This window comes from Cynocephalus volans, chromosome 3, assembly GCF_027409185.1.
Source record: "Cynocephalus volans isolate mCynVol1 chromosome 3, mCynVol1.pri, whole genome shotgun sequence".
Taxonomy (NCBI): domain Eukaryota; kingdom Metazoa; phylum Chordata; class Mammalia; order Dermoptera; family Cynocephalidae; genus Cynocephalus; species Cynocephalus volans.
Genome location: NC_084462.1, coordinates 9,897,951 through 9,913,857, shown reverse-complemented (window position 1 = coordinate 9,913,857; position 15,907 = coordinate 9,897,951). Strand labels below are relative to the sequence as shown.

Below are 15,907 nucleotides of genomic sequence, written 5' to 3'. Positions count from 1 at the left end.
CAGGGGACCCTGAGTGGTTGAGGATCTGGGAGACCAGGGAATCCTTCTCCTTAGTAACCTGATGCCTGAGAAGGTGTCCTCAGGTGCCGAAAAGGTTCGTGAAACCTGGTTGCTAGGGAGTCTTTCCCCTTAGCTTAGGGGAAGGGGGACCCTGAGATACAGAAGCCCTCTCTGAGCACCATTGTTAGGGAAGGGTCCCCCCTAGCAACCAGGAGACCTAGGAGGGAGATGAGACAGTGGGGCTGAAGCCATAGAGAGTGTTCAACCAGGGAAGGGGGCTGGCCGAGCCAGCCTCTGGCCCTGGCTGAGATCTGAGGGCTTAATGGGCAGGAATTGCTCATGGGCTGTGAAAGTGACTCATGGGCAGGGAGCCCACATTTCCCACATAAGTCTCAGTTTCCCCACCTGTAAATGGGGTGGGAGTGGGGGAAGGAGTCAAACTGGTGATCTTCAAGCTTCCTTTTTGGTCTCCACCAATGATTGGCAAGGGGCATGGCTTCTATGGAAAAGAAGCCAATTGGGGGGCTGAGTTGGTACCACGATCATTATTGCACCCCATCTTAACATCCACTCAACTTTACATCACAGTGAGGATGGAATCTCATCTCCTCTGGGGCAGTCTTGCCATGGGCTAGGGCCCCTGAGTCTGAGGAACAAGGGGGTTGGAGGCCCAGAAACCCGGATTTGAGGGAGGAGAGAAAATGGGAGGTGACTTCCAGGGTCTGAGGGAGGAGGGCTGGGGTCTGGACTCCTAGTTCTGAGGCAGGACAGTCCAGGAGCCATATCCCATTTCTCAGGAAGCCCCATGAGGCTGACTCTGTCATACCCATCTCTCCTGTAAACATCCTGGTGGGTGCTGAGTGGGCCCCAGGCTGCCTCCGTCATAGATGACACAGGACAGAGGGGGCTCGGCAGGGGGCCGGGGGTGGGGGTCAAAAGGGTTGTGGGACTGAGGCTGGGCAGCTGCTGACCGTTTCCTGTGTCAACATCATCTGGACCCACTTCCCAATTCCCGGGATTCCTCCGGGATCAAGGAGGGGGTGGGGGGGGCGGGGCTGCCTGGCCCTGGACTGTGGCTTGGGACTGGGGGGGCCCCCGCCGTCACGGCCCTCACCACTAATGACAGGCTTGGTCTGCATCTGTGGCTGGTCTGCCCCGTCACCCCCCAGAGGCCAGACAGGACCCCCCAGGGACAGACAGACGGACACACACAGCCTGAGACCTGCTGACCTCACACCCAGCCAGCTCCACCTTACCCAGGGGCTAGCACATGAGCAAGGACTCTCTGGCCAGCCCCTCCTCCCACCACCACCACCACACTTGTCTCAATGGCATCTCCCCCAGTGTCTGTGATCAACCCCAGGGTTTCTGGTACCCTGTCTCTCCCAATCTCTGTTTTTGAACCTCTAAACTGGTCTTCCTAGGTTCCATCTTTTTTTTGCCTCTCTGTTTTCTCATTCTGTGTCTTTGTGCTCCTGCCTCAGTTTCTACTAGTCTCTATCATCTGTCATTTCTTGGGATTCCCCACTCCTGCCTCTGGATCTCTTTTCCCATCTTCATCTCCCTTTCTCTCTCTGTCTTGTCCTTGTTTCTGCAGAAGTAACCCAAACTGTCCCCGCCCTGGTCTGGGAAAGACTCAGGAATCCCAAGCAATCCCAGCCCTCCTGCTCTCTACCCACCCCATCTACCTGAGCATCCTGTAGCCACACTGGGGAGAGGGGGGAATGAAATATGACCCCACAACCCCCAGAGTGAGAACTGGGGCAAGATAAGAAACTGGCACCAGCCTGGGACCCCTGATTTGTCCCAGACTCATGACCTTCCCACAGAAAGTGCTCCCCATATTGCAGAAGAGCCACAAGTTTTTCTCCACCTTTCTCAAAACTAAGGTTTAGAGTCTGGACTCCTGGATCTAAGGAAGGAGGGGCTGCGGGATTGGTCTTCTGGGTATGAGAGAGGAGGGGCTGGGGGCCTGGAATCCTGATCTTAGTGAGGACGGGCTAGGGGATTGGGTTTCTGGGTCCTGTAGGTGCAAGGGGCTGGCGTTATCTGATCCCTGTAGTTGCTCCAGGGCTGGCCCCAGGCCCAGTCCCCCATCCCCTCAGGCCAGTCCATCCCCCAGGCTGGTGGCCTGAGTCACCTTGGCTGGCCCTGCCGGTCTGGGGGGGGGGCTACGTCAGCTCTCCCTTCACTGACGCAGCCTTGGGCCCCCCACGCTGACTCAGCCGGAAACAGGCCCCCTGAGGGGCGGAGACCCAGTGGTCACAGTCCCCGGTCCCAGCGGGAGCAGGAGCTGGGGAGGGCCCCTGGGGGGCCCTGGAAGGGGTGGCTGTGACAAACCAAGAGAGGGAGAGAAAAAGCTCTTACCTGAGGTGATGAGGTCATGTCCCACAATGTGGGGGCTGTGACCTCACCTCCTTGGGGACCTGAGCAGTCACCCCCCCCAGTTGTGGTGGATGGGGAGGGGGAAGTCTCCAGTCGCCATTCATCTCTAGAGTCCTCCTGCCAGCTCAGCACAGTCTCAGAGGCTGGGCACGGGGGAGGGGGTCTGCAGGGAGACCTTTGGAGTCCTTGTCGCCTCTTTGTGTCTTCAGTCCAATCCCATTTTTCTCTGCCATCTAGATCCTGGGGAGAGGATCTCCTGGGGACTTGGGTTGGTGTCTCTGTCCTTCACTTGCTCTGTTGTGAATTCCAGAGCACCTCTGCCCCCATTTATGTGGCATTCATCCACTATGTGCTTGTGTGGGCATTGCTGTCTCCCCCTGAATCTGTGTGTCCCTCTTCTACCTGGACACCCCTCCTGTCTCCATTTCTCTGTGTGGCATCATCCAGGTCTCCAGCTCCCTGGCCCTGGCCCTGGGTCACTGCCTCAGTATCCCCATCATCCTCATTTTATCTCCCCCACTCACCATCTCCGTCTCTCCCCTGACCTTCCAGTCTCTCCCAGTGGCTACATCTTTTTCTCTGTCTCCCTGGATGTATTAATAAAATTGAATGATGAGAAGAGCAACGGTTAACATTTATTGAGTGCTGACTTTGTGCTTTACATGAATATGCTCACTTTATCCTCAATGCGGCATTTAGGGGGGTAGGGAGTACTCTCATTATCCCTGTTTCACAGATGAGGAAACTGAGGAACAGAGGCGCAGTCATGTGCCTGAGGTCCCGCCTCTATGCAGTGTCTTAATGTTTCTTTCTCTTGGTCCCCAGTCTCCATCTCTGGTTCTCTCCCTCCTTCATGTCTCTACCTGTCTCTGTCCCTCTCTCTGTCCCCTGAGTCCCTGACATCTCATCATCTCCCTCTTTTTAATATGTGTGTCTCCCTGTCTATGTCCCTTGAGGCCTCTCCATCCTTGTCAATCTTGCCTCTATTGTGTCTGTTATCTCTGTGCATTTCTTCTGCCACCTGCCTCCTCTCTCTCTGTCTTGATGGTTCTGTCCCTTTTCCCCTCAGGGTCTCTCTGAGTCTCTACAAGTCCTGCTGTCTTCATCTCACTCTTTGATCTCTGACTCCCAGAACCTCTCCTTTCTGTCTCTGGTCCTCTCTGCTTCTCCAATCTGGCTGCCTCCACCTCTATGTGTGTGTCTGTGTCTCCCTGTCTTTGTCCCAGTGTCCCCATCTCTCTGCATGCCTCCCTGTCTCAGAGTCTCCATCTCTGTGTGTATCTCTATCTCCCTGTCTCTGTCCATGTCCCCATCTCTCTGTATAGCTGTTTCCCTCTGTGAGTCTCTCTCTGTCCCTCAGACTCTCTTAAGCCTCCATCTCCTCAGGCCTTTGTCTGTTGCCCTGTCCCCACCTCTCTCTCCTCTCTCTTCTACTACCTCCCCATTTCTCTCTGCCTGTCCCAGTCCAGCTGGACCCCCACCCACAGCTGGGCCCCAGCTCTTGAGCTATGTATGTCTGCCCCAACCCGTGGAGGTGGAGGGAGGGGACTCCAATGACCTCACCAGCCCCTCTCCGACCACCCCCCCTTTCCCTTTTCAACTTTTCCAACTTTTCCTTCCATGCCCTCCTCCGAGCAGGCGGCGTGAGCCCTTCGAGGCAGCCGGCTCCGTCTGAATGGAAAAGGCAGGCAGGGAGGGTGAGTCAGGATGTGTCAGGCCGCCCTCCCCTGCTGCCTGCCCCCCGCCCGCCTGCTCCGGCCCCCTATATAACCCCCCAGGCGTACACACTCCCTCACTGCCGCGGCCCTCGCTGCTCACAGGCTCATGCCTCCCCTCCCCAGGCCACAGCCCAGCTGACCCCCGGGGCTCCCCTGGCAGCGGACAGGGAAGGGTTAAAGGCCCCCAGCTCCCTGCCCCCTGCCCTGGGGAATCCCTGGCCCTGTGGGGACATGAACTGTAAGTTGGTTCAAGTTCATAGGTTTGGGGGGAACGGGGAGGGAGGGAGGGACAGACGGCGGGGAAGGGTGGGGAGCAGACAGACACCGCAGAGTCTGACAGACAAGGATAGGAGAGAGAGGAAGCCATGGGGAGTCAGAGAAGGAGGGAAAAAGGAAATTCAGAGAAAGTAGGAGGCCAGAGAGAAGAGATGGCAGAGAGACACAGATGAAAGAATCAAATCAGAGAGGCAGAGAGAGAAACAGACCAGACAGGGCCCCTCCAGGGAGAGAAATGGAGATTCACAGACAGGGACAGAGGGACAGGTGCTGGGAGGTGACCCCAAAGGGCCCGGATCCCCAGAGAATCAGAGGGGACCCAGAGATGCAGACACCCAGGGACCCCGACAGAGAGGCTCCGAGAGGGAAAGTGAGGCAGAGAGTCCAAGGAGATGAGAACAAGCCCGGGAACACCGATCCCAGCCACCGGGAGGAGGGAGAGGTAGGGGTGAGGACAGAAAGCTTAGAGAGCCAGACTGATGCGGGCGGACGGACTGACGGACAGACGGCTAGCCAGGGAGGGGCAGGAGGACTGGCGAGGCAGGAGGGGACCAGGGGGCGGGCTGGGGGTGTGATAAGGGAGCGGGGCGGCCCGGAGTGCGCTGATTGGCTGGCGGTGAGGAGGTGGGCGGGGCTGCTGGGGGATGGGCGGAGGGGAAGGAGCGCGCCGGAGCCCCCGCGCCGCGAGTGCGCCAGCCGCCGGCTCTCTCGCTCCAGCGCTTCGGACTGTGCCGGTTTCTCTGCTTCTTTCCGCGCAGGTGTGCTCCGGGGTCATCCCCGGGCACTGCGGCCAGGCCTTCCGCGGCCCACTGTAGCGGGGCTACTGAGCGGAGGGATGTGCGGGGGTCTCCCAGGGAAGGGGCCAGTGCCTCCGGGTTTCAGTCCTGGTCGCTGGCTCCTTCGCCTGCTCCCAGTCCAGCTCAGGCTCCCGGGGCCCAGGGAGGGGGCAGGTTCTGGCCTGTGCCTCCCCCCTCATGCCCCGCCCCGGGGCCCAGATTCCGGCGTCCGGGGGCGGACGGGAGACGCCCGGCCCGTCTACCCGCCCCGGGCCGCGTCTGCTCTGACGGGCGGGGCAGCCAGGGCCGGGGAGGGAGAGGGAAGCCCGCTAGGGCCCTGCGACTTGCCCCGGGCGCTTCACCGTGGGACTCAAGACCTCCAGCTCTTCTTCCCTCAGACCCAGGAGTCCGGGCCCCCAGCCCCTTCTTCCTCAGGCACAGGAGTCCAGCCCGAGCTCACTGCCTCCTCCCGCTCCCAGGTGTTTGCCGCCTGGTCCTGGTCGTGCTGAGCCTGTGGCCAAATAGAGCTGTTGCCCCTGGCCCACCTCCTGGCCTCCCTCGAGCTTCGCCAGACCCTCGGGCTGAGCTGGACAGTGCTGTCCTCCTGACCCGCTCCCTCCTGGCGGACACTCGGCAGCTGGCCGCACAGCTGGTAGGAGACACTGGAGGGGATGGCTGGTTGCAGGACAGAGAATGACAGAGATGGAGAGTTACTAAGGGGAGAGGTGTCTGTGGATAAGCCACCTGGAAGGCTTCTGGGCTCCCAGGGTGGCAGAGTCAGGGGAGGAAGAAGTTGAGACCTGAGGTAGGGGTGGAGAGAGACCCAAGGCTGGATGGGGTTGCCCTCACAGCTTCTTTTCCACCAGAGAGACAAATTCCCAGCTGACGGGGACCACAATCTGGATTCTCTACCCACCTTGGCCATGAGTGCAGGGGCACTGGGAGCCCTACAGGTAAGGGCAGGGGAGTGTGTTGGAAGGAAAGGCGAGAGTTGGGCAGTGAAGAGGGTGGGAGAATGGGGGCCAGTGAGGGCATGTACTGGGTGTTCTCTGACACCCCTGCCCCAATCCCCAGCTTCCGGGTGTGCTGACCAGGCTGCGAGCTGACTTGCTGTCCTACCTGCGGCACGTGCAGTGGCTGCGCCGGGCAGGCGGCCCCTCCTTGAAGACCCTGGAGCCAGAGCTGGGTGCCCTGCAGGCCCGGTTGGACCGGCTACTGCGCCGGCTGCAGCTCCTGGTATGCCTTGGTTCTGACACCTGAAACCCCAGACCCTGGTACCTTAGACCCCAAAAACTTGTGCCCCAAAACCTTGAATCCTGAGACCGAGAACCCCAAAGTGGCCCAGGAAACCCAGACCCCAGACATGATCTCTGTTCTGAGACCCTGATTCTACCTTCCCAAGATCTTGTGGCCCTGAGACCCTGAGGCCCCACACCCCAAAATCCTGCCTGGAAACCCCAAACCCTCACCCCAAGACTCTCAGATCCCATAGTCCATGATCTTGGGGCTCCCAAATCCCAGCCCCTGAGACTGTGAGAACCCAGACCCTGAGATCCTGCCCTGAAACTACAAACCTTATAACCTAAAATTCTGAGACCCAAGATCCCTACCCCCTGAAGCACTAAGACTTGAGTATCCAAACCCTCACCCCAAGACTTGGAGACCCTGGCCCCAAGACACCAAAAACCATGAACCTCTAGATCCCAAGACCCGAGACCCAGGCCCTGAGATGCTGAGACCTCAAGGCCCAGACCCAGGTCCTAAGATGCAAGACCCTAACCCAAAGCCAGCCTTGAGACCCTGGCTCCACAAATCCCAGACCTCACGAACCTAGACCATGACATCTCTAACTACAAGATTCCAGCCCCTCTCCATACTGGCCAGTTGCAACACCCTAACTTCCAAAACCCCAGACCCAAAACCCTGAGACCAGAAGACTTCAGACCCCACCCAGTTCCTGGGCCTGACCCCAAAGATGCTGGACCTCAAATTCCAGCTCAAAAGCTCTGAGATCCCAGACTTGGGACCCCAGCCCTCACCCATGAGTCCCTGAGCTTGATCCTAGAGACCCCACGTCTAAGACCCCATCTCTGAGATCTTGGGCCTGATCTCAGCTATGAGCCCTCAGACACCAGACAATGTCTCTAAAATTTTAGTTCCAAGATTCTAGCCATGGGCTGCCCGGTTAGCTCAGTTGGTTAAAGTGCGGTGTTGTAACACCAAGGTCAAGGGTTTGGATCCCCATACAGGACACCCACCAAAAAAAAAAAAAAAAGGAAAGATTCTAGCCCTGACACCCTGAGAGCCTCCAGCCCCCAGCCCCCAGTTCCAGCACCAGGATCCCAGGCCTGCCTCTACAGACCTCACCTGACACCCCCAAAACTTGGCCCTGGAAGCCCACCCTTAAGATGGCAACCTTTTCACCCCAGCATTAATTTTCTTAACTCAAGACCCTGAAGGGCTACCTGCCCAGATGTCTCATCCCACACACCAGAGACTCTGCAAATATGCAGACCAGACTTCTCCCAACCCCAATTCAGTCTTCCCCGGACCCCCACTGTATGCTCAGCTTTTTGCTAACTTTTGGTCCTCTCCTGACAGATGTCCCGCTTGGCCCTGCCCCAGGTGTCCCCAGATCCGCCAGCGCCACCCCTGGCTCCCCCTGCCTCAGCCTGGGGAGGCATCAGGGCGGCCCATGCCATCCTAGGGGGGCTGCACCTGACACTTGACTGGGCTGTGCGGGGGTTGCTGCTGCTGAAGACTCGGCTGTGACCCAGGACCCAAAGTCACCATCGTCCTTCAAAGCCAGATCTTATTTATTTATTTATTTTAGTACTGGGGGCATGACAGCCCTGGGATATCCCCCCATTATCCCCCCCAGTTAGATACAGTCCTTCCAGGAGACCTAGGCCAGGTTGAAGGGGGGATCTGTGCTTTATTTATACTTATTTATTTAAGGAGTGGGGGGGTGGGAGGCAGGTGGACTTATGGGTCCCTGAGGAGGAGAAAACTGGGATCCCATATTCTTGGATCTCCAAGAAATCTGTTCACAGTTGTCTTCCTGGCTCCCACCCCTCTGGGCCTGGGCAGGAGCATATATTATTTATTAAAACATTACTTTCTGAATTGGGGTGGGAGGGAGGGAAAAGAGAGGCTTGGGATTTTTGTATAAAAATGTGAGAAACCTTTGTGAGACAGAGAGAAGGAATTAAATTTGTCATACATATCCACTTAAGGGTGATTTTTCTGAGGTCTGGGGATGGACATTGGGGTCTCTGGGGCAGGAGGCAGAGGTCCTGAGTGGGCAGGGCAGAGGAGGGGAGACTAGTTGGCTGCCCAGAGAGCTCTGTGGAGGCAGGGTCTCAACCTCACCTGGTGCCCAGCACTTCATACATCCTCAGTAAATATTTAATGGAAGGTTCTAGAAGGTCATCCTGTGACCAATATTACCTGTACAGGACAGAGCTGCAAGCTTAAGGTCATTCATCATGGTAATGTTGACAATAGTAAATTGGAAACAAACTAAATGTCCCACAGTGGGGTATGGTTAAATAAAATATGGTACATCTGCATGATGGAATACCACCTAGTAGTAAAAAGGGATGTTATAGGAAAGAAGACCACTTTAGACACACAAAGATATCCTGTGACATGAAACAGCAGGCTACAAAACCACTGCATGAACCCAATTTTGTTTCTCTTTCTATATATATATGGATTTTCTTTTAATCCTAGACAGAAATACACTAAAATGTTGACACTGACTGTCTTAGGGTCAAAGGTGAGAGGGAGGATTGTGGGTGACTTTTATCATTTGTGCTTGTCTGCATTTTCCAGACTGTATATTTTGCATGACACATTTAAAAAAATAATAAACACTCTTTTTAGAATGACAGAATATCAGCACCCCCCCCCCCCAAAAAAAAGCCCTTAGAAGGGGACAAGAATGATAGTTAATTAAGCCCTGCTGTGGGCCATGCTCTGAGTGTGGGCTTTTTACTTACACGATTGCCCTAGATCCTTGAATATACCCTGTTTTACAGGTGAGGGAACTGAGGTTCAGACTGGGGACAGAGGGTAGTATCTGTTACTCAAGATCACACAGCTAGGGAGAGACAGAACTGTGATTCTGCTGTAGATCTAGTTCATATCAAAGCTTGAGTCCCTTCTTTACAGCTCAGTGTTCAGGAACCGTTGACATGGGCACACACAGATAATAGGGAAATGGGCTCAGTAAGTGTTTGGGTCTTACCACGGTCTAGAGAAGGGTCATTGGCAGAGCAGGGACTGTAATTCAAACCCTATGGTTAGTCATCCATTTACAATAACCCAGTCTCTCCAGGGGGTCCTGTGTTATCATCAGTTTGGGTCTGGGGTGGTGGCTGCCCAGCCTGGGCCTGGGGTTCTGATTTGCCCATCCCAGCCCTCAAGACTTCAGGCCAAAAGAAAAAAAAAAAGACTCCAGGCCATATCTCCAGAGGAAAAGGGAGTCCATGGCCCCCAGAGAGTTCCCAGGAAGAGCCCTCTGTGTGTCCAGTGAGGTCACAAAGCCCCTCTACTGAAGGCTCCTCCCCCAGGCTGGTACTGTATACCCCTGCAGGGCCATGGCCAACACCCGAGTCTCCTAGCCCTGGGGAAGCTCCTCCACTCTCTGTAACAGCTGAGCTCCTGGCACCTGAGAAGCCCAAGGGGCCAAGGCCGGTGGGCTGAGGCAGGGGAGTGGGGCGTGCACACTCCTGGGTTCCTGGGTCCTGGGTCCCTAAATTCATACTCCACCCACCGCTTCTGCAGCCACCATGAAGCGGCTCCGGAACCTCAGGCATGTTGAACGGCTCCAGGCCCCCCCAAAGTGGGTCCCCGTTCTAGGGGAGCTGCAGAAGACCCTCCAGAAGGGCGAGTACCTGCCCCTCCGCCCGCTGCCCATGTTCGAGAGTAACTTTGTCCAGGTCCCCAGCTCACTGTGCCTTGGGGGCTGAGAGGGGCTGGAGGGTAGCAAGAACGCCTGGGTTGGGAAATTTTAAAGAGGATGGGGATTTGAGCTTCAGCAGCTGGGGGTGTGCTCAGAAGTGGGTGTTAGAAGTCTGTTGTAGAAAGGCGTGGTCCCAGCCCCTCTCCCTGGCCCCCCAGGTGACAAATCGAGGGGCCCCTGTGTATGTACATCACAGAACCAACCGTCTGACCATGGGGGTGGCCGCCTCCTTGCCAGGCCTGATGTTGCCAGACATCCTGCTCATCGCTCGGCCCCCTGAGGGCAGGGAATGCTCCAACCTCGTCCTGACCAGGTGCCTTCATCCCTCCATCCCCAGCTGCCCTCTCCCCCATCTCATGCTCTAGCTGCCTGAGTCTCCTGCCTCCTTCAGGATGATCCCACTGGACCTTGTCCACTTCTATGTCCACGACCTGGCCACCTGGTGCCTGAAGCTGTGCCTAGTCACAGGCCGCTACTACTACCTGGAGTTGGATGCCCCGGACAACGAGGTGGGTTTCCTGTTCGACCGCTGGATCCGTCTCATCAACCTGCTTCAGAAGCCTGCCACTTCTTGGGCCCCCAGGACTCTGCAAACTCTTCCCTTGGACATGTCCCTGGCCAAAGCACCTGCCTCCACCTGGCACCTCCAGGTGAGGCCCCAGCTCCACAGATCTCAGGGGATTAGGAACCCACCATCTAGATTCAGAGGGAACTAGGACCAAGAGTCCATGCTCCAGGGTCCTCCAGGAATGGAGCTAGGGACCTGGACTCCTGGGTTTGAAGCACAAGGGGCTGGGAGTCTGGACTCCTGGGTCTGAGGCAGAAGGGACTAGGAGGCCCAGATCCTGTATCCTGGATGGGGGGTGGGCATAGAGGGCTGGCTGGGTAGGTAATGGAGATGTAAGATCCAGGGAGGGGTGGGCCCCCTCATAACTGCCCCTCTTCCCTTTCCACAGGACCAGTCCCTCAGTGGACGTACAGGTGAGCACACTCTGCCATCCACTCCCAGGTCATGAACACAGCTCCAGCACCCAGGCTCTCTCCCCTGCTCTCCCCTGGCTGAGCCCTCTATGGACTCTTCAGGGCCTGCTCCCATGACCTCTCACTCAAGATTCCTGACCTGTGGTCTCCTGCTCTCTTTCCAGTCACGGTTGCTGAGCCTTATAAGATACTGACACCTCAGAAACAAAATAAGGCCAAGGTGAGCAGGCCCCAGGCTGGCCCAATGGGGTGAAGGGGGGGTGCCCCTTCTCTGACTGTCCTTGCCTCACTCCATGCCAGGCCCTCAAGATCAGATTCAAGTCTCAGGCTGTGGGTGACTCCGTGCCTCTCATCTGGTCACAGCTGGAGCATGCTGACCCTAGGAAGAAATCCACCGAAAAGAAGTGGGCAAGGGATCTTATTGCTGGTGGGGGTTGGGAGAAGGATGGGGACCCTGGTGCAGATGCCACCAAAGTCCCATGATGTTGCTCCTACAGGTCCTACCCAGACATCTGCCCTGACAGATCTCACACCGAACTCCATGTTACTGGTAGGAGCAGCCCCCTACCCCCTCGCTCTGCCACTGTGTGTGGACTCTCTGTGGCTCTGGTCCTTTCTCCAAAGGGCTCAGACTGCTCTCTCCCCACTCAGAGAAGACCAGCATCACCATCAGGACCATCTTCAGCATCATTTCTAGCACTGTCAACCAGACACAGTCCGCTACAAAGGCCAGCTATCTACTAGGGGCGGAGGCCTAGACTCCTGGGTCTGAGGGAGGAATGGCTGGGGGCCCTGAATCTTGGGTCTGATGGAGGAGGGGCTGGGGGCCTGGACTCCTAGGTTGGATGGAGGAGGGGTTGGGTGTCTGGACTCCTGAGTCTGGGGTCTCCCTGGCTCTGACCATGCATCTCCTCCCCTCCGTCCACCTACAGGTCTACTTGTCTGACTCTGAGGAGGTCACAGGTCAGGAACATATAATTGAGACCCCTTCTCACTGTATCTCGGGTGACGGCCCTGGATTCTTTTTTCCGGGTTCTTACGATCATTTGGATGTATGGCAGCAGGACACGGAAGACCTCATGAACCCCGATTCCAGCACTTTGTCCTCTTCCTCCTTTGGCCCAGCTTCATACCCTTCTGCTGTCTACCTGTCTGCACAATACTCCTCCTTCCCCAGGCCCAGTGAAAAGGCCAGGTCTATAGGATCCCGGCAGAGAGTGGGACCACTACCCTCCCAGAAGGCCCCATCTGTCCCTGTTACCTCTTATAAGGCACCATTCATTGTTGACCAGTCCCAGAAGGTCCCGGCTCTCCCTGCTTCATCCCAGAGGGGTGCAGGTCTATGTGCTCTATCCCAGAAGCCTCCAGCTGTGCCTAGGCCATCTCAGAAGGCCTCTGCCAAACCTACTGTTCCCCAGAAGACCCCAGCCATACCAGGCCCATTCAGGAAGGCCCCGCCTATATCAGCTATTCCCCAGAAGGCCCCAGCTATACCTGCCCTACCCCAGAAGATCCCACCACCACCTAAGAAGGCCCCACCTGCACCTGCTATTCCCCAGAAGGCTGTATTGCCCCGTGCCCCAAAGACAGAATCTTTGTTCCTACCTACCCCATCCCAGAAGGCTCCAACCTCACCTACCCAGTGCCAGATGGTACTCAGCTCACCCACCTCATGGCAGAAGATCCCTGCCAATTCTGACGTGTTGCCAACAGGAATTCCTGGAAGGGATGTGCTCGGGAAAGGCAAGTCTAAAGAGAAACCAGAGCCAGTGGTGATGGTGGGTACCCAGAAGACTAATGTGGTAGAGACAAGGACCCAGGCAATGTCCCTAGAATTCCCCTTCACCACAACCAAGAAGTCCGAGGAGGTCCTGATTAACGGAACCCAGGAGATTACCCTCAAGAGCTTGAAAGGCAAGGGGAAGTCAGAGGATGGGACCCACAGAATGAAGGAGGAGATATCCCTACACATGCCTGGCATGAGGTCCAAGGAGGTGGAGCAGAAGGAGGAATGGGTCAAGACCCAGGAGCTGGCCATTGAGGGGCACCCCCAGGAGCACAGCAGACCCTTCTCCATGGAGGGGCTTGCCCTTGCCAAGCTGATGATCATGGCCAAGTCCAAAGAGCAGCACTTGAGATCAGGTGTGGTCTCGCTACCCTCATGGCTCTCGGTGACTTCCCAGGAATCCACCATATCTACAAGAGCCTCAGTACCCTTCGGCCCCAGCCATTTTTCCTCTCTGGAGGGCACATCAGTGGAGGTCAGGGAACAGCCAGAGTCACATACCTGGGAAAAGGACAGGCAGCAATGGACAAAGATGGAGAAGCCCTGGGATCCAGTGAGGCCTCCCAAGGTGCCCCACCAATCTATGCCTACCTCCAGCAGCCCAAAGATAGACAGTACCTCCCAGGTTCCCATCCCCCTGCCCGCCTCAAGGTGGGAGGACATCCCTCAACCATCCCTCCCAGTTATCCCTATTTCAAGAATGGAGGCCACAGCCAGGGTGCCCCAACAGACCACAGGAATATCCCAAGAGCCCATGAGGATGCCAAACCAGCACCCTCTGGCCACAACGGAGTTATCCTCGAAAATCCTCCAACCTATGCTCTTGGAAATTGAGCATATGAGGGACAAGGCCACCAAGGCAGAGATGACAAAGGAAGAACCGGGCACCTTTAATCCTTTCCCCAGGTATTTGGGTTAGCAGCTAAGGCTTACTGTCAACTCTGTTTTCTGCCAGATAGAGACAATCCTTCCCTCGTTTCACTTTTATTCATGCACTCAATACATAGTGTCAACTATGTGCCAGGCATTTTTCTAGACAGAAATATAGCATCCAACAATCGGGGTGGGGGTAGTGGGTTGTGCTACTGGCTTCTAGTGGGTAAAGACCAGGGTTGCTGCTAAACATCCTACAATGCACAGGACTGCCCTCTACCACACCAAAGGTGGTTTAAGAAAGCCTCACGGGGCTGGTGTCATCTGTGCAAAGACCAGAAGGAGTGGAGGGAGAAAGCCATGAGGACTTCTAGGGGGAAAGTCTCCATTAAGAAGGAACAGCCACTGCAAGATCCTTGAGGCAGGAGTGTGCATGATGTGTGGGACCAAGTGAGCTCCAGGGGATCTTGGAGCAGGAAATGCAGTCAGATGAGTAACAGGTCATCAATCATATAGGACTTAGACAATTTTAAGGACTTCGGCTTTGACACTGAGCAAACTGAAGGGTTTTAGGCAGAAGGATGGTGGAAACTGATTTATGTTTGGAAAGGGCTCTTTCTGGCTGGAGAGCAAAGGTGGAGGCTGGGAGGACAGGGAGGAGGCTGTTGCAATAGACAGGGGGAGTTGAGATGGCAGTGACTTGGACAAGATGGGAAGGGATAGAGGTGTTGAGATGTGGTGGACTCTGGAGATACTTCGAAGGTTAAGCCAACAGATTACCTCATAGATTGGGCATGTGACGCAAGAGTAGTGACAATAGAGGATGGCTGGGAGGTTTGGGGTCTGAGAGACATGAAGAATGCAGTGAACACTAGCAGCAGACAAGAAAGATCATGAATGGAGTAGGTTTCAAGGAGATCAGGAATTCTGTTTTGAACATCTCAATGCTGAGATGTCTGGGGAAGATTTGGGGTAGGCAGTTGGATATGTGAGTCTGGAGTTCAGGGGAAGTAATTTGGAGAGTCATTGGCCTATGGATGAGTTACTTTGAGCTGTGAGACTGGAAGAGGTCACCAGCAAGCGAGTGGACAGAGAAGGGACAAAGTCCAAGGTGTTTAGAAAAAGAGGAACCCAAAGTAGAGAGATAGCAGAGCAGCAAGAGACAGGAGCATCCAGAACACTACAAGAAGGTGGTGAGGGACAGCGAAGGAACATACATGTCAGATGCCACGGTCAGGTGAAGAAAGGCAACGATTGAGATAGGACCGCTGGATTTACCAGCGTGGAGTTGACCTGGTGGGGACAAAGACCGGACTAGAGCAGGCTAAAGAGAGTATAGAGAGGGATCAGTCAGTTACAACATGGGTGAACCTTGAAAACATTATGCTTAGTGAAAGCAGTCAGACACGAAAGGCCACATAATGTAGGATTCCATTTCTATGAGATGTCCTAAGCAAATTTGTAGAGACAGAAAGTAGATTGGTGGTTGCCAGGGACTGGGGGTGGAGTAATGTGGAGTGACTGCTAATGGGTTGGTGGTTTCTTTTAGGGTGATGAAAACATCCTAGGGGCTGGCCGGTTAGCTCAATTGGTTAGGGTGCAGCCTTATAACATCAAGGTCACAGGTTTGGATCTCCACACAAGCTGGCCACCAAAAAAAAAAAAAAAAAAAGTATATATATGCCTTTATATAAAGAAAATGTCCTGTAACTAGACAGAGGTGGTGGCTGCACAATATTTGTGAATATACCAAATGCCATTTTAAGGGTACACTTTAGAATGGTGACAGTGGTAAATTTTATTTGAACTATACTTTACTGTATGTATATATATGCAAAGAGGGAAATCAGAGACAAGGAATAGATACACCAGCTCTTTCTAAGTAATTAGCTGTAAAGAAAGGAGAGACGTGGGGAGGTAACTGGGGCAGGAAGTGGGAAAAGAGAGGGCTTCTTAACTAGTGCATTTGGTTAATGGTGTGAACGATCCAGAGTAAGGCCTGATATTAAGGCGGCAAGAGGGAGAAAGAGACATAGCAGGGCCCAAGAGGTGAAACCAGATTTCACTCTTGTTTGTCTGCCTAGAAAGCCAAGACTCATTCATTCAGCATGGATTTATTGAGCATTTACTACTTACTGCCAGG

General features: G+C 55.2%; 2 protein-coding genes across 2 annotated transcripts; both read left to right on the top strand.

Moving 5' to 3' along the window:
• Nucleotides 1–4,334: 4,334 nt before the first annotated feature.
• On the top strand, nt 4,335–7,927 carry IL11 (interleukin 11). Its single transcript, XM_063092310.1, has 5 exons — nt 4,335–4,341; nt 5,635–5,807; nt 6,022–6,108; nt 6,230–6,391; nt 7,757–7,927. The coding sequence occupies exons 1-5, from the start codon at nt 4,335–4,337 to the stop codon at nt 7,925–7,927; spliced, it is 600 nt and encodes a 199-aa protein (XP_062948380.1).
• A 2,024-nt stretch (nt 7,928–9,951) lies between these two features.
• GARIN5B (golgi associated RAB2 interactor family member 5B) lies at nt 9,952–13,810 on the top strand. The gene is made up of 9 exons (XM_063089921.1): nt 9,952–10,101; nt 10,283–10,437; nt 10,516–10,774; nt 11,081–11,105; nt 11,270–11,325; nt 11,406–11,509; nt 11,603–11,655; nt 11,757–11,833; nt 12,038–13,810. The coding sequence occupies exons 1-9, from the start codon at nt 9,952–9,954 to the stop codon at nt 13,808–13,810; spliced, it is 2,652 nt and encodes an 883-aa protein (XP_062945991.1).
• Nucleotides 13,811–15,907: the final 2,097 nt, after the last annotated feature.